This window comes from Sceloporus occidentalis, unplaced genomic scaffold (genome assembly GCF_023333645.1).
Source record: "Sceloporus occidentalis isolate IW3139 unplaced genomic scaffold, rSceOcc1.0.p SCAF_8, whole genome shotgun sequence".
Classification (NCBI taxonomy): Eukaryota; Metazoa; Chordata; class Lepidosauria; order Squamata; family Phrynosomatidae; genus Sceloporus; species Sceloporus occidentalis.
The window spans coordinates 33,328,785-33,345,528 of NW_028316988.1; the positions used below are offsets into that span (position 1 = coordinate 33,328,785).

The window sequence follows — 16,744 nt, forward strand, 5'->3', positions numbered from 1 at the left end:
TGCAAGAGTCGCATGGCACAATTAGTGCGTAGCTCTCTGCATGCAGAGGTTTACGCCAAGCAACCCTGGTCCAGGATCTTGGGCCCCAAAAGTCTCCTCCAAAATATTGGCCCACAGTTGTACTGATGTCTTGTGTGTGGCGAGGAAAGTCACATCTAGGATCAGATTTGGGGAGGTGGTCCGACTCTATCCATGCTTCTGCCTTTGGCTTCATGTTGACTGCAGAGATTTCTCTCTCATCTCTATTGCCATTTGCCATGGTGCCCCCAATACCAGCCAAAGCAGTTGACAGGGCATCTTTTTGCCTCTTGCCGTATTACCTTTCCTTCTGCTCCAAAATCTTGGAAGGAATATGGCTCAGTTGTGGAAACTCAATGGAGTGGGAGCAAAGAAAGGCCTCCCCCTTCGCAGCAGAGATACACCAAAAAGGATGAGGTGATGCGCAAGCAAGTGTGCTGTCCGCGCATGAATAAGTCAAAGGCTTTTTCTTCCCACTGAGGGGCCCCTGGAGAGAGCAAAGCCATTTATCCATAATGAGGGAGCATGGAAAAGGCATTTAAACAAAATGAAGTGGCACTTCATTTCCCCAGTTTTGACGAGGGAGGAGTCTCAATGTGCCCATGACAAATGGCGGGTTCAATTATGAGACTTCGGTGCACATGTTCCATGAAGCAGCTCTCACAATCGTGACTCCTCACTCCTGATTTGGGCTTTAATAGGACAGGAGCAAGATTGGCCTGGCCTGGCCAAGATGATGGGGTTGAGATGGCAAAAGGCAGTGGGCATCCACCTTCATTTCTTGCCTCTGGCAATCCTGTGTCAGTGCCATCTTTGTGTTTGTTATGGACTGAGACCCTGTTGGCAGCAAACTTGGGCAGAATCGCTCCCACTGGCTGTGCTAGATGGGGGATTCTGGGAGTTGTAGTCTGAAACAAGGAACATTTTTGCATTCTGCAGCCAAGTTGTATGCCTTGTGCTCTTCTCTCTGGGAATGCAGGGGCCAGCAAGTCCTGCACTCAAACCACTACACAAGATTTGTGTATTATGTGTGTGTTGCTTGCCTTCAAGTCATTTCAGATGAACCCAAAAGTGAATCCATCATAGGGGTTTTCTGGGCAAGCGTCTTCAGAGAGGGTTTGCCATTGCCATCCTCTAAGAGAGACTGTGACTTCCCCAATGGGTTTCATGGTTGAGTGAGGATTCGAACCCTGGTTTCTAGAGTCATAGACCAATGCTCAAACCATTATGCCACGTTGGCTCCCTAGATTAAGATCAGCACCTTGAGAGATCCTTTAAAGCAACTCCGACTAACAAAAATGAGGACAACCCACCCCCAAAGAGAGAAAAGGTTCCCCAGAGTTCCTTGCCAATGGGGGAAACAGCTGGCGCCCAAGGTCCCTGGCAATGATGATGCCATCCGCCCTTTAATTAACAGGGTTTGGCTCCTGGAGGCAGAAGGCATGCTATGAAATATGCAGGAGCCGTTCTGGGTGGGGGGCAATGGCAGGGGCCCCTCCCCAGCGCTCTGCTGGAAATTAAAAGCTCATTCAATGCAGGCCGCCGTTTCTGTGCAGGAAGATGATTAATTTATGGGGATGAAGCGAAGGGGGATTGTGGGGGGAGGCCCTTCTGCTCCTCTGCAGTCTTCAGACCTGATGTTGAAAGGGATGCCAGGCTTAAAAGGCCAGGGCTCAGGTCTAGCACAGGCCAAGACAGATGGCAAGGGGCTCTGGAAGGCAATTTCCACCCCAAAACATGACAACAGCCCCCCAAAGGGCATTTAGGAGCAAGAGGAGATTGCATTTCTTTTGTGGGTTGTGGTCAGAAGTTGGAGGACCCCCTTGGTCCCCCGACTTGGAAGGCTGCACCCCACGCCATACACACACAACCCACACAAGAAATGCAACCTTCTCTTGTTCTTAATGGTATGGAATGCATCATGCAGCCCTCCAAGTCAGGGGACCAAGGGGGGCTCCTCCATCCTCTGACCACTGTCCACTCCGGCCGAAGCCCTCAAAGCCCCATGGGATGGATGCCCAAACCTGGCTGTTGTGGTTTCTCTGATGTTTCAGTGTTTTCAAGCCTAGCTGCTGAGGGAAGGCCTTTCCATGCGCTGCGTTGTGCGATGTGCTTTTAAATTGGTTTTTAATCCGGTGTCTGTTTTAATGTGATGATTTGGTTTAATTGCACTCTCTTCTAATTGCATCGCACTTTCTGCTGCTGTTTGGTTTTGAATCAAACTGTGCGCTACCTTGGGAAAAGTGGAACATCAATCAGTCAGACAGATAGACAGGTACCATTTTTGTGCCATGGGCAGCATGCGTTTTCCCTCAAATATTGAACATTGCTCCACTCATTCCCTTTGCCCCATGTGTGTCCCATTCCTGACGGTGGGTTGTGGAAGTGGTTCCTTCCCTGTAAATGTTCCAATCGGGTTGCATGAACCAGTGGTCAATGGAGCTGTGGGTCCGCTCTGGATTGCAGTCCAAAGTGCAAAGGATCATATCCAGGATACTGAACCTATCCAGTGGGTTCAGCACCCTAGTTCTTGTTGTTGTTGTGTGCTTTCAAGTCGTTTCCAATGTATGGAGGCCCTAAGGCAGGGTGACCGGATGTCCTAATAACCACAAAGGAGGACAAGGCATCACAAAATGCAGGACATGCAAGAAAAATGTAGGGTATTGCCAAATAACAGCTGAAAGGTAAGTGCATGCTTCTGAGTCAGAGGACATTTTGAAATTCCTCCTGGACAGAAGACTGAAGTGTAGAACATGTCTTGCAAAAGGACAGATGGCCACCCTGCCCTAAAGCAAACCTAACATTCTTGGCTAGATTTACTGAGAGGAGGTTTGCCATTGCCTTCCTTTGAGGCTGAGAAAGTGTGTCTTGCCCAAAGGTCACCCAGTGAGTTTTGTGGCTGAGCAGGAATTGAACCCTGCTCTCCGGAGTCATAGGCCAACACTCAAACTACTGCATCACACTGGCTCTCAGCAACCTAGCTCCTTTAAAATTTGGACTAAAATCCAGAGCAGATTGACTCCCAGTGGCTCTCCCTCCTCCCCCTTCTACCTGCCTTCTGTCTCTCGGCCTCCAAAAGCCTCCTCTTCTGAATCTGTGACCAACTGAGTGTACACTGGATCCCTTGCCCTCCCGCCGATGTGACCTGAGCTGGCATTGCTGGTACTTTTCCAAGGAAGGCGGTGGGCATTGGAGGGAGAAGGTGAGGAATGGACAAGATGGAGAGGTGAGTCAGGCCAGGTGAGAGCATCTCATTTGTCTCTGCTTATGCGCAGAACTGGCTGGTGCTCAAGGGAGACGCTGGCAGCAGACAAGCAAAATGCTCGGCTTTTGCAAAGCTGGCAGCCGGAGTCACCCTGGCCTGGCCGGTTGCCACTTGCGCCACCTTGGACACCAGCTTTTGCAGAGCGAGGAGTCCTTCCTCTCCTTCGGATAAAGTTTGCAAAGTGCTCCTCTCTCTCTTACAGAGCATCTCCTTGAGGAGCTTGCCTGGCACCTTCCTCCAAACTTTTCATGAAGATGGATTAAGAGGCAGAGGAGCAGATGCGTCTGGCTGCCCTGGCCCCATCCTTGGAGCTATGGCTCTGTCTGGAGCTCAGAGACACATAACATGAGCAAAGAGAAACAGAGAAAGAGAGATAATCCATGTGCGCCAGATCCCAGATCCAGATCCCTGAGCTGCTTATCTGGGTCCTTTGGCACAGTACTTCCCTGACACAGACTTTGGAAAAGTTGTGGGGGAACGCTTCAGGGACCGCAACTCCCCAAACCCTTCGGCCAGCATTGGCCACAGTCTTGGAGGTATTGTACAAAATATAGTGGGGGTCCTTGGTATCTGCTGGGGCTTGGTTCCAGGACCCCCCTGCGGATACTAAAATCCCTGGATGCTCAAGTCTCATTAAATATAATGGCACAGTAAAATGGCGTCCCTTATATAAAATGGTAAAATTGAGGTTTGATTTTGGGAATTTATACATTTTAAAAATATTTTCAAGCCGTGCATGGTTGAATTCATGGATACAAAATCCATAGATATGGAGGGCCAATTGTATTCACTTTTCCACAAGCATGGACAGGATACCTCTGGGCCAAGGAGGGAAAATGCGACAGGAAGGAAAGAAGGAAGGAAGGAGCTGAACCCCTTTGCTTGCCTGCCATAGCTTTTTTGCTTTGTTTGCTTATAACCGATTATGGGGCCTCCATGCAGTTCCCAAGTGAGATCACTCAGACCTATCACCACTGAAATGCAACCGATTTTGGACAAGAATGCTGCCTTCTCAAGGCTCTTGGTGGGAGGTCTCTGCTTGCCTACAGACCACCTCCCCATCTCAAAACAGTTGCTTATTTGCAGGGGGACACACAACAACACAGATGTGTGGAGACCTTGCCACAAACCACCTGTGCTAATACATCTACCCGGGAAATGTCATCATCACAGGACCTGATCGCACCCCCACAATATTAGAGGGACTTCCGCTTGCTCATCCTCCAAGGTGATACAAGCCATCATCTGCCAACAATGCCCTGTTTCTTCCCTTGTAGTCCTTTATTATGTCATTTTGTACACTGCTCTTGCAGAGGTACATAGCAAAAAGGCAGTTCCAGAAAAAGTGACAGGTTAAATAGCCATGTCCTGGTTGGAGGTGCACACGTCACCCATGCTGAGCACATGCATAAACCCTCCATGCCCACACTGTTGGCTCCTCGCACTATCCTAGATGTTCTGGGGGGCAAGCAGCCCCCATGTTCATTCCCACCCATGGAGAAGGGAGGTAGCTTCCACCCTCCAGTCCAAGGGCCAAATTCAATTTCAGAGCAGTTTTTGAGGTCTGTGATCCAGGGGTGTACAGGACCAAAGGCAAAGGCAAAAGGCCGACTGGGATTCATAAATGCTGCCCAAAAGAACCAAAGGGCCAGAGTCAAATGTATCAGACCAAACCCAGCCCTGCACCCCACTTCCTTGCTTTTTTGGAGTGTGACACAATCCCACAGCCAACAATGACCATCTTGGCTGTGAAAATCCGTGAGCTCTAAAATGTGACTTTTCCAAGTTCTGAACCTACTGTGGCCGACCAGATTAGACCATCGTGGCTCTTCCCATTTTGTTGGTCAAACCAGCACACTGGCCGAATCCATGACAAATGCTCCTTTCAGCCTTGACCCACATGTTCTGCCCATGCCCCATTCTATGGTTCCAGAGCAAAGCTGAGCCCAGCCCCTGTGCCCCCCGAGATCTTCATTCAGAGGGTCCTTGCTCTGGGCGAGATCCTCCATTAAGACCCATTGAGCAGCACGAAGGACGGGGACCTCTCCATGGTGGCACCTGGGCTGGGCATCACCCTCAAAGCTGGTATTTCTTCAGCAGCTCATTTTGCCACTGCCGCTTTCGGTTAGGGAAAGCGGAGGGGATTTTGATCCTCCTGAACTCTTCGATGCACTTGCCCAGTTCGGACTGCAGGGCTCTCCGCTCCTCGCTGACCCTTGGGGCCTCTGGGCAGCTCTCCAGTCCGTTCTCCTTGATGCTGGTGTGGTCACTGTTCCTCCTCTGCCCCACCTGCTTCACCTCCTCCAGTTTCTTCAGGGGCTTGGAGAAGTCCAAGGTGGTGGGCCGCGAGGGGACGCATTCCTCGGGGGCTTCTGGCCATGGCAGGGACCCCGAAGAGCCAGCTTCCGAAGGGGGGTCCTTATCCGGTGGAGGAGGCAGGTCCAAGTCCTGGTCATTGTAGTCATCCGAGGGGCCAAAATCAGAGCTCCGGAGCAGGATGGGTCTCTCCTTGGCGGCTCCTGGGCTTTGGGGTGGCTCTGGGGTTCCCAGAAGGGCAGCCTCAGGTGGAGGCATGGGGCCCCTCTCGACCGTGGCCGTTGGGGCACACACCATGGTGGCCAGTGGGGCGATTTCAATGGTGCCCGCTGGGGACCCATCCACTGGAAGAAATAAGAAGAGACAATAAATAGCAGGAATGGGAGGAATACTCACATATACTGTATTTGGAAAGTGGTAAGAAAGCATGGTTCTTGAATGTTGGGAAACTGATGAGGACAAATGAGAATCTTTGTAGTTAGGATTAGGGGTAGAAGTAGTGGTTAGGGTTGGGGTAGGAATAGGGGTAGGGGTAGGGTAAAGTTAGGGTTAGGTTTAGAGTAGGAGTAGGAGTAGAAGTAGGGTACTGTTAGGATTTGGGTTAGGTTTAGGGTAGGGGTAGGAGTAGAGTTAGGGTATGGTTAGGGGTAGGGTTAGGCTTAGGGATAGGGTTCACACCTTTTCTGTGCAGAAAACAGTGTTCTTACTTTATTTTATTTTCTGTGCATTAAATCCTGGTTTCTGCAGAAAGAAAGCAGATCCAGAATTTTGCACAGAACAAGTCCTGAACTATTTCAAACTATTTTAGCCAGTTTTAATTCATTTTTCTTACTTGTTAAACTTTTTGCTATGCTTTCAGCCTTCAACGTTATTTTATTTTCACATTGTTTAAATTGGTTGGGTAGCTTGAATTGCACGCCACTCTGAAATCTTTGGACCGAGGGCAGGATATACTTTTAGTATATATATATTTTAAAATGTTCACTAAACCTTCTGTTATTCCCAACTACGGGAGACCCATGGAATCAATGGGATTTACCTCTGTGTAATTCCCAAATCAGGTGGAGATGTGTCCCTTGGATCCCGGCTGCCATCCCAAGCCTCCCTTTCCCTCCAGGAGCAAGGACTGGATGCTCCTTGAATTCCCGCAAACCACATTAAGCCTAAACTAAACCTGAATGCTAATGCGGCAAAGCCAAACCCATAAATTTGAAGCTGTGCTGCGCTGTTTGCTTTCTGCTCCGTCTTTGTTAGCCACCTTAGACACTTTTGATTTGATTTGATTTTTAATGGAGAGGTAGGGACATAACTCTCCTTGGCAAAATCAATCAATCTTCCTGGCTGAGGTCTCTCCGCTCGAGTTGGGGAGCAACGCCATTCCTTCCGATTGATTAAGGGGTCATTTTGCTGTTTGAGACTGAATTTCCAGATTGATTTGGGCTTGCCTCTCTGCTCAGGGCCATTTGGAAACACTGGAGGCCTGGGAAGGAGCCCAAGGTTTTCACAGGAAAGGCGAGTTTGCTCCTTGAAGTTACACTGCAAAGAGCCACACATAAGAAGATATCTGGATTTCAGAAAAGAGATATTTTTTGGACTACAAGTCCCAGAAATCCTCTGAACTGCAAGACCAGTGCTAAGCATGACCCCAAATTTGGGTAACCCCAAATAAGTAACTTTTCCTATTAGCTCTGCAAATAGGTGCTGTGCAATTGGCACCATACTGCTATGTTGCCATTATTTTTGTTAGCTGCCTTTGAGTCGACCTCGACTGATGGAGACCCTGTGAATGAGACCCCTCCAAGCCCCCCGATACTGCAGGTCTCCCCAATTGAGTCTATCCATCTGGCATTTGGAACAATTATTAAGGAAAGCCAAAGAAGAAAATGGAAAGGCAAGCTTACTGCTGAACATAAAAGGCTGGATGGCCATCTGTCAATGGGGGTGCTTTGATTGGGAGTTCCTGCATGGCAGAATGGGGTTGGACTGGATCAGGGCCCTTTTTGGGATCTCTTCCAGCTCTAGGATTCTATGAAAAACAAAAACAATGACCACTAAGGGCCTACTGTTTCTACTCAACTGTATGTCGACCTCATGTATAAGTTGGGTGCTAATAAGGTTTTGGGGGCTAGAATTATGGATTTTGATATGACCCATGTATAAGTCAAAGGTAAAATTTCGGGGCATGTGACAAAGAATCTATAGGATGAAGCAAAGGAAAAATGAGGCCAAAGAACTTAACAAAATTCCAGCAGGCATAACTTACTGCGGAACATAAATAAAACCAAAGTAATGACCACAAAGGACATAGGTACATTCAATCTAGTTCCTGGACCTTGGATCAAACATCGCTCAGGAAGGAGACTGCGGCCAAGAAAATCAGGATAAGGCTAGCAATGGGAAGAGTAGCCATGAAAGTACTAGAAGAGATGCTAAAATATACAACTGAGCGTCAAAATTATAACCATCCAAGCTGTCGTATGCCCCATCACTATGTACAGATGCGAGAGCTGGACACTTGAGAAAGCGGATGGGAAGAAAACCAATTGTTTTGAGATGCGATGCTGGAGAAGAGTGCTAAGAAGGCCATGGACAGCCAAAAAGACAAACAAATGGGTCTTTGAACAGATCAAGCCTGAAACTTCCCTGGAAGTCAAGATGACAAAACTGTCGTACTTTGGCCACATCATGAGAAGGCAAGAAGCATTGGAAAAGGCAATAATGCTGGGAAAGGTAGAAGGTAGAAGAAAGAGAGGAAGAGTGCATGCGAGATGGAGGGATGAGATGCCTTGGTCCTACATTTGCAAGACCTAAGAAGAGCAGCGGAGGATCGGGGGATCTTGGAGAAGTCATGAGTTGGCAATTAACAACAACAACAACAACAACAACTGTTTTGAAGCTGAGTGCTAATTCATATACACACAGTCCCTTTTACTGTCGTGCTTAATAAATGTTTAATAAGCCCCATGTGTTTAATTTCCCTCCCATGTTTCCATCTTCACATGATCAGTTTTCCAACTGTACATTTTCCCCCAAGTCTCCAAAAAAGACAGCATGCCAAAAAACAGAAACAAAAAGAAGCACCAAACAGAGAGCTGGCTGACAGTTTGCACCCAAGCATCAAAAGCCGGAGTCCTTGGAAGAGGAAGCGATGCTGAGCTTAAATGATCCTGTGCATTCAGCTTGTCCTTTGCTGTCAATGGGGCGCATGGGGAGCCTTTGGAAGCTCAGGAGGGTCAAGGGCCAGGCGTCATCCGGTGGCATTGAAATCACACACAGCAGCCTTGGTCAGCAAAGGCAAGGGCCAGAGCTTCTAACAGAGTGTCCAGGGAGGGAAAGGTGGAGCCAGTCATTCTGCAGTGTCCTTGCAGGTGACCTCTGCAAAGGCCCCAAAGGAGCAAAGATATGCTTCCCGGAGGGGTCAGTCCAGGGTTGGATCCCATTTCCACCCCAATTGCAACCTAAGAACAGATTTCAGACACTTTTGCAGATGGAATTTTCTTGTGGCAGGGAAACCAGATGTTGCAGAGTAGGAAATGGCTTTAAAAACATAAGTTGATTACTTTTGAAATATAGAACTATAGAACCATAGAGCTGGAAGGAACCCCAAGGGCCATGCGGTCCAACCCTATGGCTAACTGAGCAAAAGAAGTTGTAGCATGCGCTTTCATGGGCTTGCTCTACTACCACAGATGCATGCTTTTACTTCCATTTCTTTTTATTCTTTAAACTGCCTTGAGTCCCTTTCTTGGAGAAAAGATTAGGGGGAAAACCCTGATTGATTGATTGATAACTATAGAGAAGCAAAAGTTTATCACTTGTCTTTAGACCCATGACCAATGGTGCATGTGTGTGTATCCTCACCATTTTGTCTCCACACAACCTTCTTCTACAACATCACTACATCATCCATAATAATAATAATAATACATATAGATGCAGTTGTCCTTCTCCTGCATGTTTTTTAAACCATTTTTGTGGATGAAGAAGCCCTTCAGTGTCAGAGGCTAGCATAAAATATTTTGCACCTTTGGGGCAAACTCATAACATTATTATTATTATTATTATTATTATTATTATTATTATCATCATCGCCACATCAAACGTGGGCTTTGGATCTCGCCTTAAATCCATATCGACAAGAGTTAGTTGAGAGCTAGGTTTGGGCTTGCATGTTTTTTCTGTATAAAAAGTCCTCAGACTCAATTTGAAAAACCATTTCGAAATCCAAAGGTATCAAACCTGAATTTGCAAGAAAACATTTGCAAATGTTTTACTTTTAACGGTGGGTCCAAATGTGAATTGCAAACATGAACACTTTTCCGCCCCCAAAAGACCACCCTCTTTACCTAAAAGCACAGCAGCTGCTTCTGTCTTGACATCCAGGATCGGCTCCGAAGAAGAAGCGAGGTTTTTCCGGACCTTTCCTTCCGTTTCTTCCTGGGAAGGAGCTGCAACGCTCAGCCAGAGGCTTCCTGGAACCAAAGGCAGAAGGACATAAGGACAAAGAAAACCATAAGATCCGGTGGAGTTTATCACACTGGGACGAATTTCAGCATTAAAGCACATTTAAAGCATCCCGCAGATAAAGCAAGAGTGGTGCGTAATTGCGTGAATGATGATCACACACAAGTGGTATTGGAAATGCATTGTGCGTTAGTGCTTCTTTGTGACCACTTTAATGGTAGGTTTTGTGTGACATCGTGCAAAATAGTTTCATGTAATTACACAATTTTTCCAGGATATTCATGGGATAAACTCCCAATCTCCTTCATGTGCTAAATTCCCATAGAGTTAGAAGGCGCCTCAAGGGCCAGCTAGTCCGATCTCTGGCCATGCAGGAACACACGACTAAAGCACCCTGAGAATCATGATCATCTCACCTCTGCAAACCCATGCGCCCATGCATCCTTGGAAATGTTACTGGGATTTTTGGATAGCCACAGGGAGGAGGATGGCGCTACCCACTAGCCATGCTGGCGAAGGGAGTCTAGCAACTGTGGTTCAAAAGGGTTGTTCCTCCATGCATATATCTAAAAATACATTCTTGCAAAAATATGCGCTCAGAGCCTCAGAGGAAAGCGATGGCGGCAAATCTTTTCCGAATGAATCTGGCCAGGAAAGCTGCCTTAGAAATGACTTGAAAGCGCGCAAGAAAAAAAAACCTGAACATCATTGCACATTTCCATGCAAAGTCAGAGAAAATCCCTACATGGAGTAACTCCTTTGCAGAACATGTGAAGCATCCCTCCAGTGTGTCCGGAGGAGATTTGCATTAAAGAAAAGCTTGGGGAGGAGGTAAGGATTTTCTCCTGACCCAAACCTTGTTCCATAGAGAATCAGCATCCAGGAAAACACACACAACACACAACACAACCTCAGGTTATGTTTTAAAGAGGCTCTTCTCCACATCAAAGCGGAGCGAAAAATAATCTGCCAACATCTGCAGCCAGCTGCTTCCTTCGAGGTTGTGAATGATCCTGATAAGAAGACTTCAAAGCCGGGATGAACATTACCCAGCATGCGCTGAGACGAGGATATCGCAAGAAGGCAAAGGACCTCCATCTCAACACCTGAGGTTGCAAACTCCCAATGTGCGTCTGTCAGCAGAAATGAGAGCCATGTGCTGGCTTGATGTACAGGAGTGGACGGGTGGGTGGAAACCTATGCGCCAGAGGGAGAGGTATGTGCAAAAAAGGGGGAAATGCTACATTTATGGTGAGTGCATCAAGCGCAGCAAAAGGAGGAGAAGACGCATGGCTTTCATAAATTAAAAATGAAGATATGATGTGGTGGCAATCTGAAAAGATGAAATTATTCTGGAAAAAGATACATAATGCAATGCGGAAAGTATTGCAAAAAACAATATTCCATTCCAACCATTTTGGTTAAATATAATCGATACTGTACAAGACGGAACGAGTCAGGATGAGAAAAGCGCAACTTTGTACATGGCAACGGTATGCGCTAAATATTGGAAACCTAATCTGTTAACATCTATGGAGGATTGGATAATGCAAATTAAGGGCTTCCCGGTTATGGATAGACTGTCCATGTCTATTGCAGGGAAAACGCATCAACGATATGAAAGAAAAGGAGGGAAGAGATCTAAATTGTGGGATTAGAAGAGATTTGAACAAATAAATGGGATTTTACGTTGAGAGGAAATCTTTGGAATAATAGGTTACAGAAAGGTATACATAGAGAACATATGGGGCTTTTTTAGTGGTGGTGGTGGTTTATTTGCTTGTACATTGGACTGTTTATTTGTCCTTTTTATGTATATGTAATAATCCCTTAGAAATCAATAAAAATTCATTTGAAATGAAGCTTTGTATTGATAGAGCAGCAGCCTTTGGAGCACTGTATTCCATCGCTTGCAGCGCATGGTGGTTTGAGTACTGGGCTACGAATCTGAAGACTAAGGTTTGATACCCATCTTGGCCATAAAACCCCATTGGGGTTGGCCATGCGCAATAAGCCACACTCTCTCAGCCTCAGGGAAGGCAATGGCAACCTCCCCTGAACAAACCTTGCCAAGAAAACCCCATCATCAGTTCACCAATACCTTGGGAATGACTGCGAACTCTTGGCTGCAAATGGCACACGTTGCTATCCAGCGCTGGAAACCCCAATAGATTGCCATTGGTTAAAGAAAATGGAGAAGCTTTTGGCTTTATCATTGAACAGTTGCAGTCATAGTCAGGTCATTGGCAGTGAGGTCTAGTGGTTTGAGTGCTGAAGTCAGAGTCTGGGAGGCCAAGGTTGCAATTCCACTCAGCCATGGAAACCCACAGCCACTTTGAGGCTGTTTTGAACTTGTGGTTGTCGTTCTCTTAAACCGAAGATTAGTGTAATTGTGTTTTTAACTTTCGTCCTAAGAACGGTTTCATCCAAAATCCACAAAACAATGATAACTTTATGAGGCCAGGCAAAATGCACATTATACATATGGCAAGCTTTAACTGAGTTTGCAACGTGTATAACAATGTGCATTTTGGTTGGTCCCATAAAGGTATCACTGTTTGGTGCAGTCTGGATGATATTGTAACTTTGCTAGATGGCCAACATGGCTACTCCTGGATATGTTTTGTCCTAAGAGGTTATTTTAACTGTACAGTGAGCTCTTCATAGCCATGGATTTTTTTATCCATGGATTTGATCATCCACGGTTTGAAAATATTTTAAAAATGTATATAAATTCCAAAAAGCAAACCTTGTTTTTGACATTTTATGCCAGGGACACTATCATGCGATGCCATTGTATTTAATGGGACTTGAGGATGCACAGATTTTGGTATCCGCGGCGCATCCTGGAACCAAAATGTATGCAACTCTGAATACCTTCCTGGGAGAAAGGCAGAATATTAAATAAATGAATAAATAGTTTTTTGGACCACGGCTCCCAGAATCCACCGCATGCTGGTCAGTGGTCATGCTGGCTGGGGATTTGTGGGGTGGTAGTCCAAATGTTGGGCCTTTGTGGCTTCTGTAGTACTTTTTCACGCATGATGCCCCTTCCAATGCAGACAGCAGCCGCTCTCTTGGGTTGCGGCACAGCAAGGCCCCCTTTTCCCTTGTGGCTAATTGGCGCAGGAGGGCTCCTTGGCCAATTAGCAGCCAATGATGGGTCCAGCCTGAAGGGCCAGGGCTCCGGCTGCGCAGGTTAATGAGCCTTGTGCCACGCTGGGGCCATGTGCTGCGGTGGCAGGGTTGGTGCCTCGATTCCTCCAGTGCCTGGGTTTATGGCACTCCTGTTAGTGGGATTCCATAAGAAATGTGTTGCAGCAACACTTGTGACGGAGTGGCCATCGCAACCGATTCTCCCCCTTCCAACTTGGAAAGACCCTCCAGAGAAAAAGTGGTTTGCAAACACCTTTTGCCCCCCAGGAAAGCTCCCTCTTCTTTTGCAAGGCAGATACAGACCGGTGTGGCACTGTGGCCTGAGTGTTGAAACAGCGCTGTTATAGTGCTATTATTCCACTTTACTGCTATGTCTGCATCCTGGGATTTGCAGTTTAGGGACAGGTCCTTGGAATTCTCGGCCAGAGGACTCTTAGGCCTCAATAAACTACAAGCCCCAGAATGCCACTGGAGGCAGCCACAGCAGTAAAAGTGGAATGACGGCACTAGAACAGTGTTGTGAGATATTCCTATTTGGAGGTTTTTTAAACAGAGTCTGGATGGCCAGTTGGGAGTCGGGGGGGTGCTTATGATTGTGTATTCCTGCATGGCAGAATGGGTTCAAACTGGGTGGCCCTTGGGTTCTCTTCCAGCTACGATGGGTCTACGATGATTCTCTGGGAAACCAGGGTTCGAATCCCTGTCAGTCGTAGGAACCCACCCTGTGAAGATGGGCAAGCCACACTCCCTCAGCAACCTAAGAGGAAGGCAATGGCAAAACCTCCTTTGTCAAGTTGATCCTAGGATGGTGTCTTTAAAGTTCGGACTGAAAGCAGGAACAGATCCTCCTCCTTCCTGCTGGGACTGGAGTCACCAGTTTCTCCCAGTTTCTGGCTGGCGGCTCTTCTGATTTGAATGGCTACCTAGCAGGACCAGCAGGTAACCTTCCTTCCTTCCTTCCTTCCTTCCTTCCTTCCTTCCTTCCTTCTCTCCTTTGGATCCAAGCTGTTGCTGTTGCTTCTGCTTTTGGAGGCGACGATGGAGGAGCTAATGCTTATTAAAGATTTAAAAGGCAAGCTGCCAGCCCCACCGCTAAGAGGGGGGCTTTTTTCCTCTTTTAGCTCTCTCCGTTTTCTTAGGCTAATCTTAGGATTACAGGGAGGAGGAGAGCGCTGGCCCCACAGACGAAGAAGCCGAGGTGACCTACTAAGAGCAGTGGGGGGCTCTTCCTTTTCTCTAGGGCAGAGTGGCAAATGGGTGCCGCACATCGGGGGCCATCTGGGAAGCCTCCTCTCCTTCTCCATCCCTTGGTCTAGGTAGGGGCCATGGCAGGTGAGGGATGGAAAGAGGGATGCAAGGACCATACAGCTGTGGTCCTAGGACTGGCCTTTCCATCGCTGGCTCACATTTGGTCATGCTCCTGCATGCCCAGACATGTGCCATTCTGTGCTTCACAAGCTTGTGAGATCACCCCCTTGACATGCACCACTGGTGTCCAAAACCACAATAAACCCACACACTATAAAGAGCAGAGTTTGGGGCAAGTGACTTTTGGAGACTATGGCCTGAACATTGTTTTATATGCTTCCATCAAAATCCAAAAGACAGATGCCAGACTGTGGCTGCTGCAAACCTTTGGCATTAAGAGCATTTCCAGACCAGGGATGGGACCCTCATGCTCTCAGTTAGGAAACATAAGGCCTTTTTTCCCATGTTCTCCAAGGGAGGAAAGCGTCAGGATGGACCTAAGGAGAGCTGTGGAATTTCTGGATCAGACAAAAGGCTGGTGTTTTCATGGCCAAGGAGATGCAAAGACCATGAGTGTCCCAGTGTTGCCTAGTGAACTGTGTGTCTCTATGGGGATCTCTCTTCCCAAACCAAGTCCAAAAACTCTAACCCAGGGCTTTGGAAGTTTGGAAAGTCTGGGGCACAGTTTTTATAACCCCAGTAACATGCTGACATTTAGCAATCTGCCAGCTCCAGATACACAACGCTACACGGTTTCTGCCAGTTCTGGGCCCAGATCCTCCCTCGGGGTTGTGTAACTGAGTTCCCTGTGTACAGAGTTGTACATTAATTGTGCTACAAACCCCTTGCATCGAATGGCAGCCCCATGCAACTGAATCGGGATCACAAAAGTGCAAATGAATGCATGACCAAATGCGCATGTGCATCTGTGTTCCATGTCCACACCTATCCCTGTGTAATGCATGCACATCCATGCGCAGAGGCAAAGTAGGTGCAATTCTGCTTCTGCAACCTTGATTTGGATCAGACAAAAATGTCCAACTATTTCCACAGGATCGCTTGCGCATGTGTAAAACACCAACAAGATTCCAGCTATGCTCCGTCTTGTGGCAAAATGCATAATTGTTGTTGTCATTATCATCATCATCATCATCATCATCATCATCATCATCATCCACTTTTTGCATTTGCTTTACCTGGGAAACCTGGGTGTCCTGATTCCTTCTGTGACTCCTGGCTGCAAGATGAGGGACCTACGGAAGGAAGCCAAAAGATGCCATTCATTTTCTATGCTCATTCCCGTGTGTAAATGCCAGCCGCAACAAATGACCAAGTGGGAAAATATATGTTCAAAACCTGCATTCCCTTCATGAAATGTGTTTTCCTCATTTCTCCCAAACCTTAAATAGCCTTCCTGCATTTATAAACTTCAGCACACATGAGACAAACTGGACCCAGCTGCTAGTTAGGAAGAATGCCCTGATCTTGGGCGCATTGTGCGCAGATTAATTCTCGCCTGTTTGTTTGAATGATTGACATTACTTGCTGCTTATTACCAATGGAAATTATTTCCAAGCGAAGCCAAGCAAAGGCACCAAAGGTCTTGAAGAGTATGATGTGGAAACTGCATCCACATTGGAGCAATAACCCTGGTTTGGCACCGCTTTAAATGAAGGCTATGGAATTCTGGGAGTTGGAGTTTGTTGTAGGCCCAGAGCAGAGCAGAGCTCTGCTCTGGACCCCACAACATACTCCAACTCCCAGAATTCCATAGCCTTCAGCCAGGATACCGAAAAGCGGCCATGAGAGAGGTCCAACAATGAAGTCATCTTGGCCAATGGTCAAGATGACAGAGGCTTCTGGGAGCTAAAGTCCAAAATACCCCAACTCAGCCAAGGAACTTGGGACAAACTTGTTGGAAAAGGCCCTGAAAAAGCGCAGATATCCAGTGCAATCCAAGCAAGTTGGAAGAGACACAGCGCATGAGTGAAGGACATGTGCATCACAGGTGGAAGGTCCTGCGTTTGATCCCCATCTTCTCCCATTAAAAGGATGATGCTGCAGATGGTGCAAAATGCCCTGGGAGAGCTGCTGTTGGGATGCGGCAACCAAAAATGTCAGCAGGGCTTTAAAACGTGGGGCAACGTGAATTAGGACCTATGCGCTGAGGTTTCTGTGGTTCTACTATGGGAGAAAGGTCTTGTATCTTCTCCCTGGCATCTCCATACTGAGCAGGATCATGGCCCTTTTCTCTCTCAGGCAATTTGGACCCTTGGT

General features: G+C 47.2%; 1 protein-coding gene across 1 annotated transcript in view; it reads right to left on the minus strand.

Annotated features, from left to right (window-relative positions):
• Nucleotides 1-4,557: 4,557 nt before the first annotated feature.
• The window catches only part of LOC149308616 (BTB/POZ domain-containing protein KCTD12-like), a 34,324-nt gene continuing 22,137 nt past the window's right edge, over nucleotides 4,558-16,744 (minus strand). The window contains exons 3-5 of the mRNA XM_089536114.1: nucleotides 15,664-15,720; nucleotides 9,946-10,071; nucleotides 4,558-5,943 (exon numbers count right to left, since the gene is read on the minus strand). Of these exons, the coding sequence (XP_089392240.1) occupies nucleotides 5,360-5,943; nucleotides 9,946-10,071; nucleotides 15,664-15,720 (767 nt within the window). The 3' untranslated portion in view covers nucleotides 4,558-5,359. The remainder of the gene's footprint in view (nucleotides 5,944-9,945; nucleotides 10,072-15,663; nucleotides 15,721-16,744) is intronic.